A 14,769-nucleotide genomic window follows, 5' to 3' on the forward strand; every position below is an offset into this window, starting at 1 on the left:
CTGGGTTTTTTGGATCTGTGTGACAGGCTCCCACTGACACACCTTTCATTTCTCTAGCTGCATTCCATGGACAGGCTAGAAACTCAAAGAAATAAGTGCAATGCATAAGCCCTGCTTCACCTTTGCAAGATATCCAGCAACATCTGGATGAAAGATAGGAGCAGGGTCACTGCTTGGGGCTGCTAGAAGAGCAGAGTGGTAGAGGTGTCAGCCGGAGGCAACAAAAAGTACAAGCCCTTCCTGTGGAAAAGAGAGTACAAATATATCTGTATCATGCTGCTTCAGCTGCCTCTTTCCAGTGAGCAACCTCTGCAGCTCTTAGTTCGCAGGTTTGTAAATTGTCTTCCTTGTATTACTGCTTCAGTTTGCTCATCCTTTGGATGCTCACACCGTGCTGAAATGACCATAGCAGCTGCACATCAATGCTTGGACATGTGGGTGGATACGTTTTGGCTTCGGGGAGTGTTGAACCAGGGAGTCATGCTCAATGTTGCACAGCCTTTAAGGACGTCAACATGGCAAGTGTTAAACCAAAAGGAAAGCTATAGAGGGAAGACAATAACCTTAAGTGGAGGAAGACAATAAATGGCAATGGATGTTAGCCCCTCTCACAGACTTCAAGGATATAATAAAGCTATAACATTAATTATAATTTTAACTGTTGCTTACCCCGTATCAATCAGAGTAATTCATTCCAGTTACTTACGACACTCAATCTTAAACCACACTAAATCAAAATCACCAATAGTGTGAATTTATAAGATCTGTTTTGCTGCAGAAGCATTAGTGGTCTAGGCTGGAAAAAAAAATCAATGATACATTTCAATACAAAAGCCAGCTGAGCCTTTACTATAGAAGTAATAAGGCATTTATTATTTCAAGAGCCCTGCATTCACAATATCCCCTTTCCAAAGAAAACACCCCTTCCTTCCCATTTTTTATGAGGCTAATTTGTAGTATGTCACCACTGTGAGACTTCTGAATGTATTCAGAACAAGACAATAAGAGTAAGCCACAGACGAATGATGTGTAGTAAAAATCAATAAACCTTATAACTAGTCACTAAGGGAACTGATTTTATGCCTATAAAAATAAAACAATTATAGCAATATTAATGGCAGATTCCTCATAGTAATATAAAAAGTCCAAGTGTGCTTGTCTGTTGGGAATCTTTAATTCATCCTTCTGTATTAAGTATTCACAAGGTAGGAGAAATGGAACCGACTTCAAGAACAAGCTTTAACTTGCAGTAGTTCACCCTGTCAAAAAAACAAACACAAAAAACAAAAAAAAACAGTAAAACTTTAAAAAACAGTTTTGACAATCAATATAACTGGGATATGCAGGCAAGGACAAAAGTTAAAGCCTCAAAAACCTGACCAGTAAATCTGATTTTTTTTCATGTCGTGATTAGTGATTTCATATTATTGTGTACTGTGTCAACCGCACTGTAATAAAACAGGTGGTATAGCCACATAAAATATTTTGTGGTAATGCAGGTTAAGCACAGCAAGGGACTTTTTTTTTTTTTAATTGTCAGGTCCTCTGTTTTTAGGCATCTATTCATTGGGGGGGGGGGGGCAATACAGATATAATAGAAAAAATTTGCCTATAATTTACAGCACACAGAGCTGCTCTAAAACAGGTATTAGAGATTTAAGTTCCACTAATACCATCCAAGGTGTTACTATGGGCCTTTTTTGAGCCTATCAGGGTCAGTTGAAAGAGGGCCACTGCCGTCTGGCTTGGGCCCCGCATCGCCCGCTGGGAGAGGTGAACACCACAGGCCCAGCGAGGAGGCACGGGATGGCTGCAGGTGCACACCAGCAACTCAGCCCCAGGGAGAACCTCTGGGGACACAGACTAGTAGTTGTGTGGTAGCTGCAGCCTCTGCTACCTATGGCACATCTTTCAAAGTGGCCCATAGGCACCAAGCAAGTACAAAACCAACTTTTTTCCTTTATTCTGATTGCCAAATTATTTAAGGCAGGTATAAAAATGAAAGCATCCAATATACATTTTACATAAAATAAACTGCATTACAGCATAAAACAAGTAACCAGGCAATGGCATTAAAGTCTCTCCTCTAAAACTGGGTAATTGTAAACATTAAAAAAAAGACTGCAGGACTATTCAAGTAATAGAACAATCACAGATGTCTTCTGGTATGCAGGCTATTAGGTTATCTGCCATTCAAGATTATCAAAAAAGACATTTCATTATTCACAGATGCTCATTATCTCCATTTAAAATCTATACATTATATACAACACAGTTTTTGTGGTACTAGAATCCCCATGCCTTCCAAAGGTATATTTTTCACAATACACAATTACAATGAAACAGTGAATACAGTAACATTTTACACTGATGCATCTTAATAGGAGCCACCAAATAGACGTCTACATTGTACCAAAGTGTCATCACAGTTAGCCTCTCTGAGAGCTTGTGGGAAATATCAGAAGGGTATGCAAGGTTCAGGCACACTGATACATAACATTATTTATTTACAATTGGAAAGAAAAAAAAAGAAAAAAAAACGAAGAAGAGAAAAGAAACAAACAGCCTTTTGCGGTTAACGCTTTCTAAACATGACAAATACATATCTCCTTTTACTGTGTGGTTCGCAACTTAGCAGCAGACCCTGTGTGCGAGCCTTGGTACTGATACAAAAAAAGTAAAGAATATATATATATTTTTATATATATATGTATATATATATATACGCATATATATATATATAAAAACAGAAGTCTAATTACAGCAACATTTGTTACTCTGTGATAAAATCTGCAATTTACAAAAATGAAATGACTGGTTTTTGCCTGCCATTAAGGCATTTCAAATTAACACCATGGAACTGATGTCTGTAATAAAGCGCTTCCTCATGTGATCCAGTCACATGACAATGTATATCTCCAAACTCATCATTCTCTGAAAAGAGAAAGAAGAAAGTTTTAGTATGCAGTATCCTTTCCTCTTAGGTTTTTTCTGCACCTCGGATACACCTTGAAATGAAATCTGCACAGTACTCTCAATCCCAAGAAGGAAAGACAGCAAGCCACGTCCTCGTCCCTCCCCTGCCAGGAACAACATAACAACAAGTAACCTGTGCCGGGATTTATCTTCTTGGTTCTGACACCCTAGCATCCATCAGCTCTTTCAGGGCTACAAACCTTTCTCACTCAAATAATTCCAGCTAAGAGCCTTACATGGTCGTTCATTTTCAGAGTCAGCTTTCAGAAAGTCACCCATAACCATCCAACATCACAGTACTATTTAATTAACTCTGAGGCTTAACATGGCAGTGATGAAAGAAATCCTAATGTTAAGGATGCTTTGGGTTTTTCACTTGAGATGGGATCATTATAATACAGAAGTCTCTCTCCTCTTGAAGAGTAAGGATGATGGTTGAAGAGTAAATTCTACTGAAAACCTAGTAAATAACTGAGAGGCAAATGCATGGAATGGGTATGTAACTTAAATACGATGTCACCTCTAACAGACTCCCAAGCAAACCTCTCTGAAAGCAAAATCAGCAAACCAGGTAGACTTGCAGAATAGATAAAATCTTAAGTTTTCCCGGCAGTACATGGATCTAACTGAACATGAACTTTAAACCCCTTTTATAAAAAATCTGGATCTTAAATTATATTTCATAATCACTTGTTTTATCTCAATACCAATCCTTAAAACATAGTCTACGGAAAATCTCAGAAGACAGACTACTTGTTCCTTCTTCATGATCTATGTTACAGTTTAAGGACACAACTAAGGACAAAATGTCACCTTAAAGAGAATAAAACTACAATTAACCCAAAGTCCCAAGTTTTTCTTCATCCTTAAAAACTGTGTCATACAAGGAACTGTGGACCATCAGGCTATAAAATCTATGATTTGCTTTCTCCTCTCTATGTTAAGATATATAGTTTAAGATTCACTGGCTATTTACCTTCTTTGTGCAGGAAACATACCAGATGCAGATGCCTGCGCAGCCACCTGCTGAGTGGCAACAAGGGCAGCAGAGGTCAATCCTGAGGGAAAGAAGAAATGAAGGAATGTTGATGTACTTCTGGTTTTAATGGATTTTTGTGCTCAGAGAAATGTTAGGAAGCATCTCTAAGGCAAACAGACAAAAAACCCCACTATCAGAAAATGGTGCGGTTTTAACACTACATAAATGGCAAATACTTCAGGCACCAGTGTTAAGACAGCCTGCCCAGTATGATCAATACATCTTCATACAGTAAACCGAATTGTCCTTGATAGACATTTTACAGGAAAATACAGCATTCCTACTCATTGTATTCCTTTCCAAGTACTGCACTGCATGATGCTAAGTGGTTTGTACGAGTTCCTGAATAGGAAGCTCAGTAGAAATAATAGGTACCAGGAAACAACAAGAATCAAAAGTCACAATGAATTACAGAAACGACATGCCAGCTGCTCAGAATACAATACTTTCATAATAACTTATCGTTTTTACAGTTTTGCTACTGAACAAGCATAATGCATCCCAAAAGGCATATGGAATCACTGAATCAAACTGAGAAGTGTCAAGACTTTTACACAGGAAAAATAACTGCTGAGGCACCAAGTGAAGGTAATGAATTCACGTCATTTAGCCACCAATTGTGATAGCATGTACTTTGCTGCATGGGAGGAAATCTCCTTTTAATTCAGCTAGAGTCCAGGGTTAGCGAAAAACAGTCAAAGACTGGTATAAAACCCAGGGAGAATGAATCGTATCTTACTGCGCTGCTTTTTCCCTGACTGCAACTTTGTGCACTGCATTTGCCAAAATACAGAGAGCCCTCTTTCAGACGGTCAAATTATAACAAGCTCAAACCCTTGTGACTGCAATGCTTTGCACATAAAATATGTTCAGTATAAAAAGCTTTTGTCTTTGCTACACTTCTTCCATTGCCTACACAACCCTAATTATACAAAAAGGATTGTTTTGTTGTTTGGTTTGGGTTTTTTACTGCCTTTCAGCCAGTTAATGTCAGTTTGCAGTAGGAATCAAAACATTCACGTGACTGACAGCCTAACTGGTACATCTTTAATAATGCTCTAACACCCAGTTTTGGAAACAAAACTTGGTATTTCTCAGGCATGAAGGCTATTCATTTGCTGTTAGTCCATGCTTTGAATTTTCAAGCCTTCTTCCTAAATGTAAAGCACTTCTGATTTAACAAGGGGATCTCTATTCAAAATGCTTCACATACACATGATTTCCAATGTCAAGATAAGAACTCCATGAGGCAAGCTAATCCCACCATTGGAAATCTTCTGCTCACCTTGAAATGGGTCATATTGTCCAGGTATAAGGGGGTAACCCATTCCAACATGTGTGTGATGGTGCGTATGGAGATGCCGCTGGCTAAAAGGAGAATGACGGTCTCGTTCCCTTTCTGCTTCCCGTTCACGCTCAGCTGCTGATTTTTCCACAGGCTAGTAATAGAAAGAAAACTGATATGAGAATTTTAAAAGGGACAAAATCACAACAAAACCACACTTGGCATTACCTGGCAACAGCCTTTTGAATTCAAATGATGAAGCTGATTTTTTCTGAAGAAGTATCTCTACTGGATTATTTGCACTTGATTCTAATCTAAAGTTGGTGTATCTAACCAATGGGAGATTCTGCGGCAACACACTGCAGCTTGAAGCCACCATGACGACTTCTAGTTTTGGGCTCCCTGAAGCTTGGCTGACTTGCAAATGCCTCAACAACCTAGTCAAACTGCTGAAAGCTGATGTAAATGAATCCTCAGCCCTCTTTAATGCACTCCGTGGATCAAGCCTGCCTGAATAGCAGGAAAGCCCTTTTAAAAATAGAATCAGAGTCAGTGACTTGCTCAGAAGTAAAACTAGCACCAACTTATCTGAAAGTAAAATAACAGTATTTGCTCCAATGTGGAAATCTTCAGAAACGGGGGCTGGCAATCTGCTGCTTGGAAGATGTGGCTTCTTAGCAAATATGGGGAGGGGATATTACCAAATCCCACAGTCCAACTTCTCATTTCATTATCTGTTTCCAAACAGGAGCTTCCTGTTTAACTGCAATAAACTGTGCACCAGGAGGTATCTCTGAATGTATGTTTCTATATGAGTCCATTCATTTAAGATAGGAAGACTCGGAGCGCAGAACTGTGTTATATGTGTCACTTCCAGTTTATGCCACGGAAGCATCCTGACTATAAATTGCTTTTATTTTAAGCAGTACTATAAAGAAGAATCATGCATTCAGAGCTTCATGCCAGACTGTGTGCTTCTTAAAATTATGTTCTCTACTCCTACCCATATGTACCACTCTTCAGTAACAACAGATGAAGCCTTACAACAGGGGACTTGCTGCGATACTGGTTGGCATGCTGCTGGAGCAAATCCAGTGCTTTGGACTCAGTGGTTGATTTCGCATTGATGCTCGGGCTGGTATTGACTTTCTCCGCCTCTTCTCTCCCTGACATCTTCCCATAAACTGGATAATGAAATCCTGGAGAGAGATAGGCCCCTGCAGGTAAACAATAAATACCACATCAAGTTACTGTTTTTACATTTTGGTTATATCAAGGTGGGAGGAGGGGATGCCAGGACAGAGGATAACATCAAAAATGGATCATGTGACTATCAAACAGCATCTTTGCTCTTCAATTTCTTCACCTAATTTACCCTGATGAATGGAGGTTATAAAGAGGGTTGAGCTGATAGCCATTTCAGACATTTATGGGTCCTCTTTAAGTGAAAGGAATAGTAACTATAATGGTTCTGACAGTAAGTGCTTAGAATATTTTTATAGGCAATAAACTATCTGTCAGTCTAACAGCAATAGCAGACTGTCAAGGGTTGAGAAAACTGTAGCTGGGAACTGTGACAGTTCATAAAAGGAACATCTTGTATTAAATCAGTTTCATCTACAGAACTTTCCCTAGTGGAAGCACAAGCAAAACAAATGTCACCCATGAAGCTTCTAATTTACCCCAGCTACTAACAGAAATATTAAAATGCAGGCTTTACTGCACTTTGAGGGTGTAAATCTTAACTAGCGTGCAAGGCAAATTTCAGAATACATACCAGGATAGCTGTGCATTAGGACAGGAGAGACTGCACGATAGGCTGGATGGTTGGGATCGTACATCTGTGGATAAGGATAAGCATGCAAGTACTGGATATATGACTGATGCTGACTCATTGGTGAGGAAACTGCTACTCTAGCACCCCGAGAGTCCTTCCAATTTACAGGAGTCTTTCGATCATCGTTTTTTATCTTGCTCTCATCCACTGATTGAGAATCAGAACGCTTGACCTCTTTAGGTTCCTCTTTAATGCTTGCTAATGAGACAGGAAGGTTAGGCAGGGAACTTTCCTTGTTAGGTGTTTTTCTAGGGCTGTCTTCTTTTAACTTTTTCTCACGATCAAGTTCTTCTGATTTTTGCTGATCAAGGTATTTGGGCTGATAGACATAATGATGCCATGTTCGTGAATCTGGATCCTAATACGGAGGAGAAAAAGAATTTTGTTCTGAGCTTAGGTGTTGAAATACGATTATTATTGGTATTTCCCATACTTCAGTTAATGTATTTTTAATAACTGTTTTAATAACGTATCGCTATTACATAGAGGAGAGGTTTGCTTGCTACAGAGTGCCTTGAGCTCAAAGTCAAACCAATATTCCCATGAAGGAGCAAGAGACTATTATCAAAATTTAATTCAATTCCTTCATCTTATATCCTTCTTCATGCCTTTAACTAGTTTAATCATGAAATACATATGCATTGTATCAAAGTTCTGAGACCACGCTATTCATAAAACATTTTAATTAAAGCCCACAGAGAGCTCTTCCCACTAGAGAGCAAAAAATATCTGTGAACCACAAAATTAAAGCTGGCTAATGATATGCCAGAGCACTTGGATTACCTGGAACAATGAACCTGAAAAACTGATCTAGCTGGAAAGATGCTAATGCTGCCTCTGATATTACAAACATTCAGGAATCAGTGGAAGTCAGACATTAAGGCAGACTTCTTCAGCTGACAGTCTTATTTCAAGTTTATAAAATTACACATGGATAAGTATTTACAGGATCAGGACCACATGATTTAAAGAACAGGTACAGCATATCATAAATATATTTTTGCATAATATATTACATAGACCAGTTTACAAACACGTTATAGAATTAGCTACGTGAGTTCTTTACAAGACTACACCAAATCAGTACTGAGCAGTAACAGTAAGACTTTTTTTCTAATACAGGATATGCAAGAGCTAATTGTAAACACTGTCTCCAATTGATACACATTCATGGCACATGCAACAGAAACATAAGCACACAACTAGACCCTTGGACTGTCTGGTTCAAATACTCATTTGAATCAGCAGAAATCTTCTCCTACTGGGGGCTGTACCATCCCACTTCCTTTAGAGGTCCCTAACTCCCACTCACCTGACCCCACCGTATCTTGAAAGACAGCCCGTAAGGGTGAAGTCTGGGATGTACCGTACATCAGAACATGAAAGCATCGAGCACTGAGGCTCCGGTTCAGAGCACAGAGACAGCTGCATTGCCTCAAATGAAGGCAATGTGACATCTAGGAAGGTCAGCACGAAGCCACTGGATGAAATTCTGGTTCCACTGAAGTCAATGGCAAAACTATCACCGACTTCAGTGGAGAGAGGATTTCATCCATTGTGTAGGTCTGTAGGGGCTTGAGGTTGGTTGAGGAGAGAAGGGGAACTTAACTGCTTCAAAAAGGTCACCCTGGGTTAAGATAAAGAGCTGAGCTTCAAGCCAACTCTTCAAAGAACCAGCTCACCCATCCTTAGTAAATGCCAACTGTCATTTAACAAAAAAAAGAAACAGTTCAAACTATGTTTCAAATCTACTTTAAGTCCTCTCACGATGAAAGCTGCTTATTTTGCCCGAAATTTCTCATTTCTGAACTAAGCAAACTGCTTAGAATTTACATCTAAAAGAGAAATCTAATTCTATTTTACTTGTGCATGTAATTTAAAATAGTCTATTCAGGTCTTAAGCCTGGGTTCTGTCACCACCTTGCTAGATCCTTTTTTTTTTTTTCCCCCTTCTTTTCAAGCAGCTCAACTGAAAGGTCTGTTGGTCTATTTACAGACTACAGTACTATCGAGCATGAAAAAAGGATGGCGGAGCTTGTTTGGCTACAAAGGTAGAAGAACATAGCAGAATCAGGGACAAAATCTCACATGACGTAAGGACAAATCAAGACACTCTTGTTCCATTTCCTGTGGTCTCACCTGTTTAAATCTTGTGGTTGGATCTACTCCCGTTTGCTTCATGGAGTCCATAACAGATTTCATCTCCACAGCCTCCTTTATAAGCTGGTGGTTTTCCATTTGTTTGGCTTTGAAACTGTCAGACTGAAGCTGCTGCTGGTGATTGGAAAGGATCTGTGATTTGCTTGTCTCCTCACCTTTGTTAGGGACTGATGACCCTATTTTAGTGTTATTTTTGCTGGACTCTGGAGTTGAAGGGGCTTTTGAAATAGTGGCAGATGGAATATTCTTCTGCTTGTTGTCATCCTTCCCAATCTCCTTCAAGGGGGGGTCATTCTTCCTTTCACAGTCCCTCCCAGTTTGTGCCATTTTCTGTTCTGCTAGTCTCTGGTCCTCATAGTATTTTTCATACTGCTGCCTGTAAGCAGGGTTAGAGGCCATTAAGGACTTTTGGTCCATATAGAGCCCATAGGCATACTGTCCATAATAAAGTGACTGAGCAAGTGCAGGGTGTCTTTGTGTTATCACTGACTGATGTTGTGGCTGCAAATTAGAGGAAGTGCTTTCACTTTTCTTGGCATCTGACGGTTCTGCCTTCTCTTTCTTTTCAGCCTCTTCCTCAGCCTCCTTTTTGATCTTCAGTCCCTGTGGGGTACTGCTGTTCCCAGCTGCTGGTGCACTGACCTGTCCAGAGTGCATGTAACTTGGGGAATAATAAGGATCGTAGCCATGGTAATAGGGAGAATGGGACTCTTTTGCTTGAGCCGATTGTGCTGTGGTTGAAGAATGTCCTTTTACAACACCGTCCTTATTAGAAATAATATCCGACGGAGAGCTGGCCTTTGACCTCATGCCCTCTGACCTGCTGTCAGAGCCACCATCATCAGCCGCATCAGAAATATCCGAGTAAGCAGGGCTGTTGGTTTTAGCAGCCGCGCTATCTGCACCGTTTTGTGTCAACACGTGCAGTGGCGCCATGGCAGATTGTCCATTCACCAAAGTGCTGCATTCCATCCTGGAGGCACTCCCTATGGAAGGGCTGGGCGCATTGTCTGTGAACGTGTAAACCTTATCAGCTTCAGCCTTAATACTTGCCATCCTGCTCTCTTGAGACTCTGACAGTCCATTAGCTAGCACTTCATTCTTGTTGAGATGGTCCTTTAAAAAATGTCCAGATAAGTCTTTCCCAGACCCTTTTGAATCCTCCAGCTTTCCCAACTTAGAATCCATCTTGGGGCTTCCTGTCTCTTTGCTTTCTTTGTCCTTCAGCTTTCGCTTCTCCTTTTTCTTTTTGTCTTTGAGTGATGTGAGAGCTGGGTTTACAGTGCTTGGCTCTCCCATAATTGTGGGCTTTGGTTGAATAGGTTTTAGCGGAGGGCTCTTTGGTGTAGCCTGAACAATAGTCGTTGTTAGAGAGGGCAGTCCTGGTATTGTCCCTGTAGTGGTGGTTGTAAAGGCTGTAGTAGGTATAGCTATTAATTGGGGAGGAGTCGGTGCTGGCGCTGGGGCAATGGGCCTGGCTGTTTTCAGTTTGGAAACGTTTTTATCCACTTTGCAATTGTTCGCTTTCTTGCCTTTATCACCCAAACTCTTCTTGTCAATTAACCCTTCAGCCTCCAATTTTGGCATTTCGGTCTGCAAATTGCCATCTGCTACTGAGCAACTATCCAGTGTGGCTGCCATATTAGAAATTACCGGAAGGCTGTTCAATTCACTGTTCAGACCCTTCTTTTTGCCAGAATTCTTGCCAGTTTTGGAACTGATAACTGAACCAGGGCCATTGCTGGTCAGTTCCCTTTTTCCCTTGGGGGTCCCTGGGGTAGTGATGGAGGAAGGAGATGTCGGTGCTTTTAGTGGATCAAAGCCTGGCAAATTTGTGCTTGGCTCACTGCATTCAAGTGCCACATTACTCAATGCTTCCTCACAGTCTGAAATTTTGTCTTCACTGTCAGGCTCAAATTCCAGTTTGTTTTCTGGGTCTAAATGTGCATGAGCCTGATGGTATCGCAGTCCATTAATGTGCTTGTACTTTTTGTTGCAGTTGGGGTGAGGACAGTCAATCAGCACTGGAGAAGAGCAGCCTTGGTCCAAAAAAGTAGTCTCGGGTTTCCCCTGTGGGGTTGTGGGAGTGCTTCTAGAATTAGTACGAACACGTTTTCCAGATTTATTGTCCTCTGAACTGGAGTTCAAATCCAGCTCCATTGGAGGCTTAGTCTTCCTCTTGTTTGTGGATGAGGGGCTGGCTTTGACTTCATCCATGGCGCAGTTTGGGGGTGTCCTGCGCCCACTTGAGTTAAGGCTGCCCCTCCTCCCCTTCCCATTGGCACCACCTCGATTCTTATTCTGAAGTCCTCTGGACTCTGCAAAACTCGCATCATTCCCAGGTACAGCTGCAGCGGACCTTGCCCGCTTTCCCCTGCCCCGTCCTCCACGCATTTCCAGGTCACTTGTTGGCGATTCACAAAACCTGTGTAAGTAAGAGCAGACTTTATCAGCAGGAGCTGTGAACTGAATAAATACCAAAACAACACCACTTCCCATAACAGAACCTTCATACATGTTAAAGGAAAGATGTTCTTCTTCCAAATGAGAATGCTACGGTCTCAAAGGGAAAGTCATTAAAAAAAGGACAAAAATGGTACAAACAAGACCACCTAATTAGAACAATGGACAGAAAAATTCTACAAACTTACAGAAATGCATTTTTAAATTAATTGCGCTCTGATTGAATCCCATGTATTTCCCCTCCCCTCTCAAAAACACGAAACAAAAAGAAATAAAAACTCCCACCCCACATTTCAGTGTGGAATAGAGAACTACTCTTTTCACTGGTGCATGTTTTCATTTATAACCAGTTGGTTTTTATTAATCTCTGTACAGTCTCTTGACAAAGATTGGGGGTGAAAACACAGCAGAGAAAAAACAGACTCAGAATGATTGTCTACCTAGGAGGGGCCCAGTCATGCTTTGTGCAGTCCAGCAGTGTTCCCACATAAGTCTTGTTCCTCCACGTAACATTTACCACTAGGACACCTGCCAGTGGGAGAAAAACAAAGTATTATCACAGTCAGAACAATAATTGGGGTAGGCTTTTTGTTTTGCTCTTTTTTCATTTTTTCTCTCCTTCCCCACAAAGCGAAAGCTTTATTCTCATTTGCTTTCAAACGCTGTGGTCTATACTCTTCCTCTTCTCTGGTTTCAGTGACCTCAAGTTAAAACCCACAGGAAAGACAGCAAACGACAAAGAACAAGTGTGTGTGAGCGCATGCGTATGTATGTAACAGAGTGTGTGCCTGTGTGACTGTGTGTGTAATCAAGATACAGCTGACAGAAGGAAATGGGTTTTGCCGTGTCCTGCTGTAAAACAGCAACACTCACCTCTTAATTTCGCTATTATTGCACATAATTGCTTTCACTTGGCAGCCAGCCAGCATAAACTAAGCACCAGTTACAGTGTTTAAATCAGTAGGTGACTGAGAAGAATCTGCTTTGCTTTGAACAATATGATAATGATGCTTCTATTTATTTGAAATTGCATATATCCAAACACACAAACACACACAGGTATGCACTGCAAGTTCTGTTCAGCAGATATAGACGGAAACATGTATTATTTGCCTTGCTTTTTCTTCTGTGGAAAGTGAGGGACTAGACACGAAATTGCAACCATACAGTAAAGCTAAGAGGAATCGCAATACAGATACATATAAAGACAGATCCTTTAAAAAATGTACTGCAATTTAATTTGCTTCTCCACTTATGACTTTTATTAAATGTAAATTTGTCTGCCCACCTAAAGCAGACTTCTAATTTTGGTTTATTGGAATTACCCCTGTAAAATGTGTGCACGGCAAGGATATCCTATGTAACAATAAAATAAATGTGGGGGACATCATTCAAATGTTTTCAGGTTGCCGTCAAACACTTCTTCACATAATTTATCACCATGTTTATGGACTAGCCAGCATAATGACTCCTTTAATTCATTAACTTACGCAGATAAACACAAGGTAGTACTATTGAACCAGCCATCTCTTCTCATTAGAACGTACACTGAAATAAAAAATGTATTTTACCCAGCAAAGAAAGGCATGATGCAAAATGTTTCCAATTCATGAGAGGCGTGAAGACACTAACTCGCAGCTGCCAGCCTTGTGACTTGTTTTTTCTCTACACTTCCCTTGTTCTAGCTGTAGCGTTTTTGTAACGGATATAATAATGGCATTGTGCCAGAATGTTTCCAGCCCGTCTTTTTGCTTTGTCTTACCAGTGCGATTTCTAATTTTGCACTAAAACGATCCCTCTATACTGCACCGAGGTAAAGTAAACATGCAACCAGCCATGAATTTCCTCAGGGGCCTTTTAAGAGCGGGAAAGTATTTGAAGTGTTGCTAGTGGAGGTGCCAGGGAAGAAGGGATTTCCTTGAAAATTCTGTGTAGCACATTTGAAAATTATTCCCCGTATGGTTTCAAGTTGCCATTATGATAAGGCGACTAGAATTTCGTACGCTGGGGAAAACTGGTCTGAAGGATGAAAGATCAACGGCTCTTCCAGCCAGGGTCAGAGCCAGGCTTTGAATACCTAGAACGTTTAGGGTTAAATCGCTACGCCGTATTTTTATGACCTACGCAAACCCGGCAGCCCGGGAAAACACCACACACGTTTTACCCTGGCCGCCTTGGAAAGGGCGGCAGCGGGGGCCGGGGCGGGGCCGGGGCGGGGGGCAGCGGGGGCGCTGCCGGGGGCCGCCCGGCTCAGCCGCGCTCTGGCCCGCCAGCCCCGCGGGGCGCCCCGGCCCCCGCCGCCATTGGCCCGCGCCCGCCGCCAGCTCCGGCTCCTGATTGGCCGCGCCCAGCTCTGCGGCACCCGCCGCCGCCAGCCCATTGGTGGCAGAGGCCGGGCGGGGTGGGGGTCGGAGGCGCGAGCAGGCGGGCGGCGGTCTGCGGGCGGGAGCGGCGCGGGCAGCGTGAGGCTCTGCCTGTCGCCCGGCTGCTCGGGCGGCGCCGAGCCCTGCCGGAGAGCGGGGTCCTCCGACCGCGGCCCAGGGGTGCAACACCTCGCCGACGGCACCCGCGGCCTGCAGCGCTGAAACCGCCCGCTGCCGCCTCCTGGGCCGCGGACGGCGCCTGCGGGCTGTTAGGCGGGCAAAGGCGAGCGGACGGAGCAGTCCGATCGCGGGAGATGGCTCCGGCGGCCGAGGGCCCGAGGGCGGCCCGGCGGGTTCCGCCGGAACCGTCCCCCGTCCGGGAGGGGAGCAGGCGCTCCCGCAGCGCCTCTGCCGCTGGCGCCCAGTGGAGGGGGGCGCGGGGGCTCTGGGACCGCAGATGCCGTGTCGTTTTCGCCGGGTGCTGAGATCGCGGCATGTCTTGAAACCTCTACACCTGCTCAAACGTATGGGCAAAAAACGTGAAGAGGAGAACACGTCAGTAGATCCACAGAGCAAAAAACTTGTCAGTGGAAATCGGGTTTCTCACAACAACTCCAAGCTATGTTCCCACCTGCTGCTCGCACAC

The 14,769-nt window shown here is 42.6% G+C and overlaps 1 protein-coding gene across 1 annotated transcript in view; it reads right to left on the reverse strand.

Annotated features, from left to right (window-relative positions):
- Positions 1-3,934: 3,934 nt before the first annotated feature.
- ZNF608 (zinc finger protein 608) overlaps positions 3,935-14,769 on the reverse strand; it is an 82,676-nt gene continuing 71,841 nt past the window's right edge. The window contains exons 4-9 of the mRNA XM_050913587.1: positions 12,201-12,288; positions 9,277-11,722; positions 7,078-7,495; positions 6,345-6,517; positions 5,301-5,454; positions 3,935-4,034 (exon numbers count right to left, since the gene is read on the reverse strand). Coding sequence (XP_050769544.1) covers positions 3,949-4,034; positions 5,301-5,454; positions 6,345-6,517; positions 7,078-7,495; positions 9,277-11,722; positions 12,201-12,288 — 3,365 coding nt within the window. The 3' untranslated portion in view covers positions 3,935-3,948. The remainder of the gene's footprint in view (positions 4,035-5,300; positions 5,455-6,344; positions 6,518-7,077; positions 7,496-9,276; positions 11,723-12,200; positions 12,289-14,769) is intronic.

Source organism: Gymnogyps californianus, chromosome Z (genome assembly GCF_018139145.2).
Source record: "Gymnogyps californianus isolate 813 chromosome Z, ASM1813914v2, whole genome shotgun sequence".
NCBI lineage: Eukaryota > Metazoa > Chordata > Aves > Accipitriformes > Cathartidae > Gymnogyps > Gymnogyps californianus.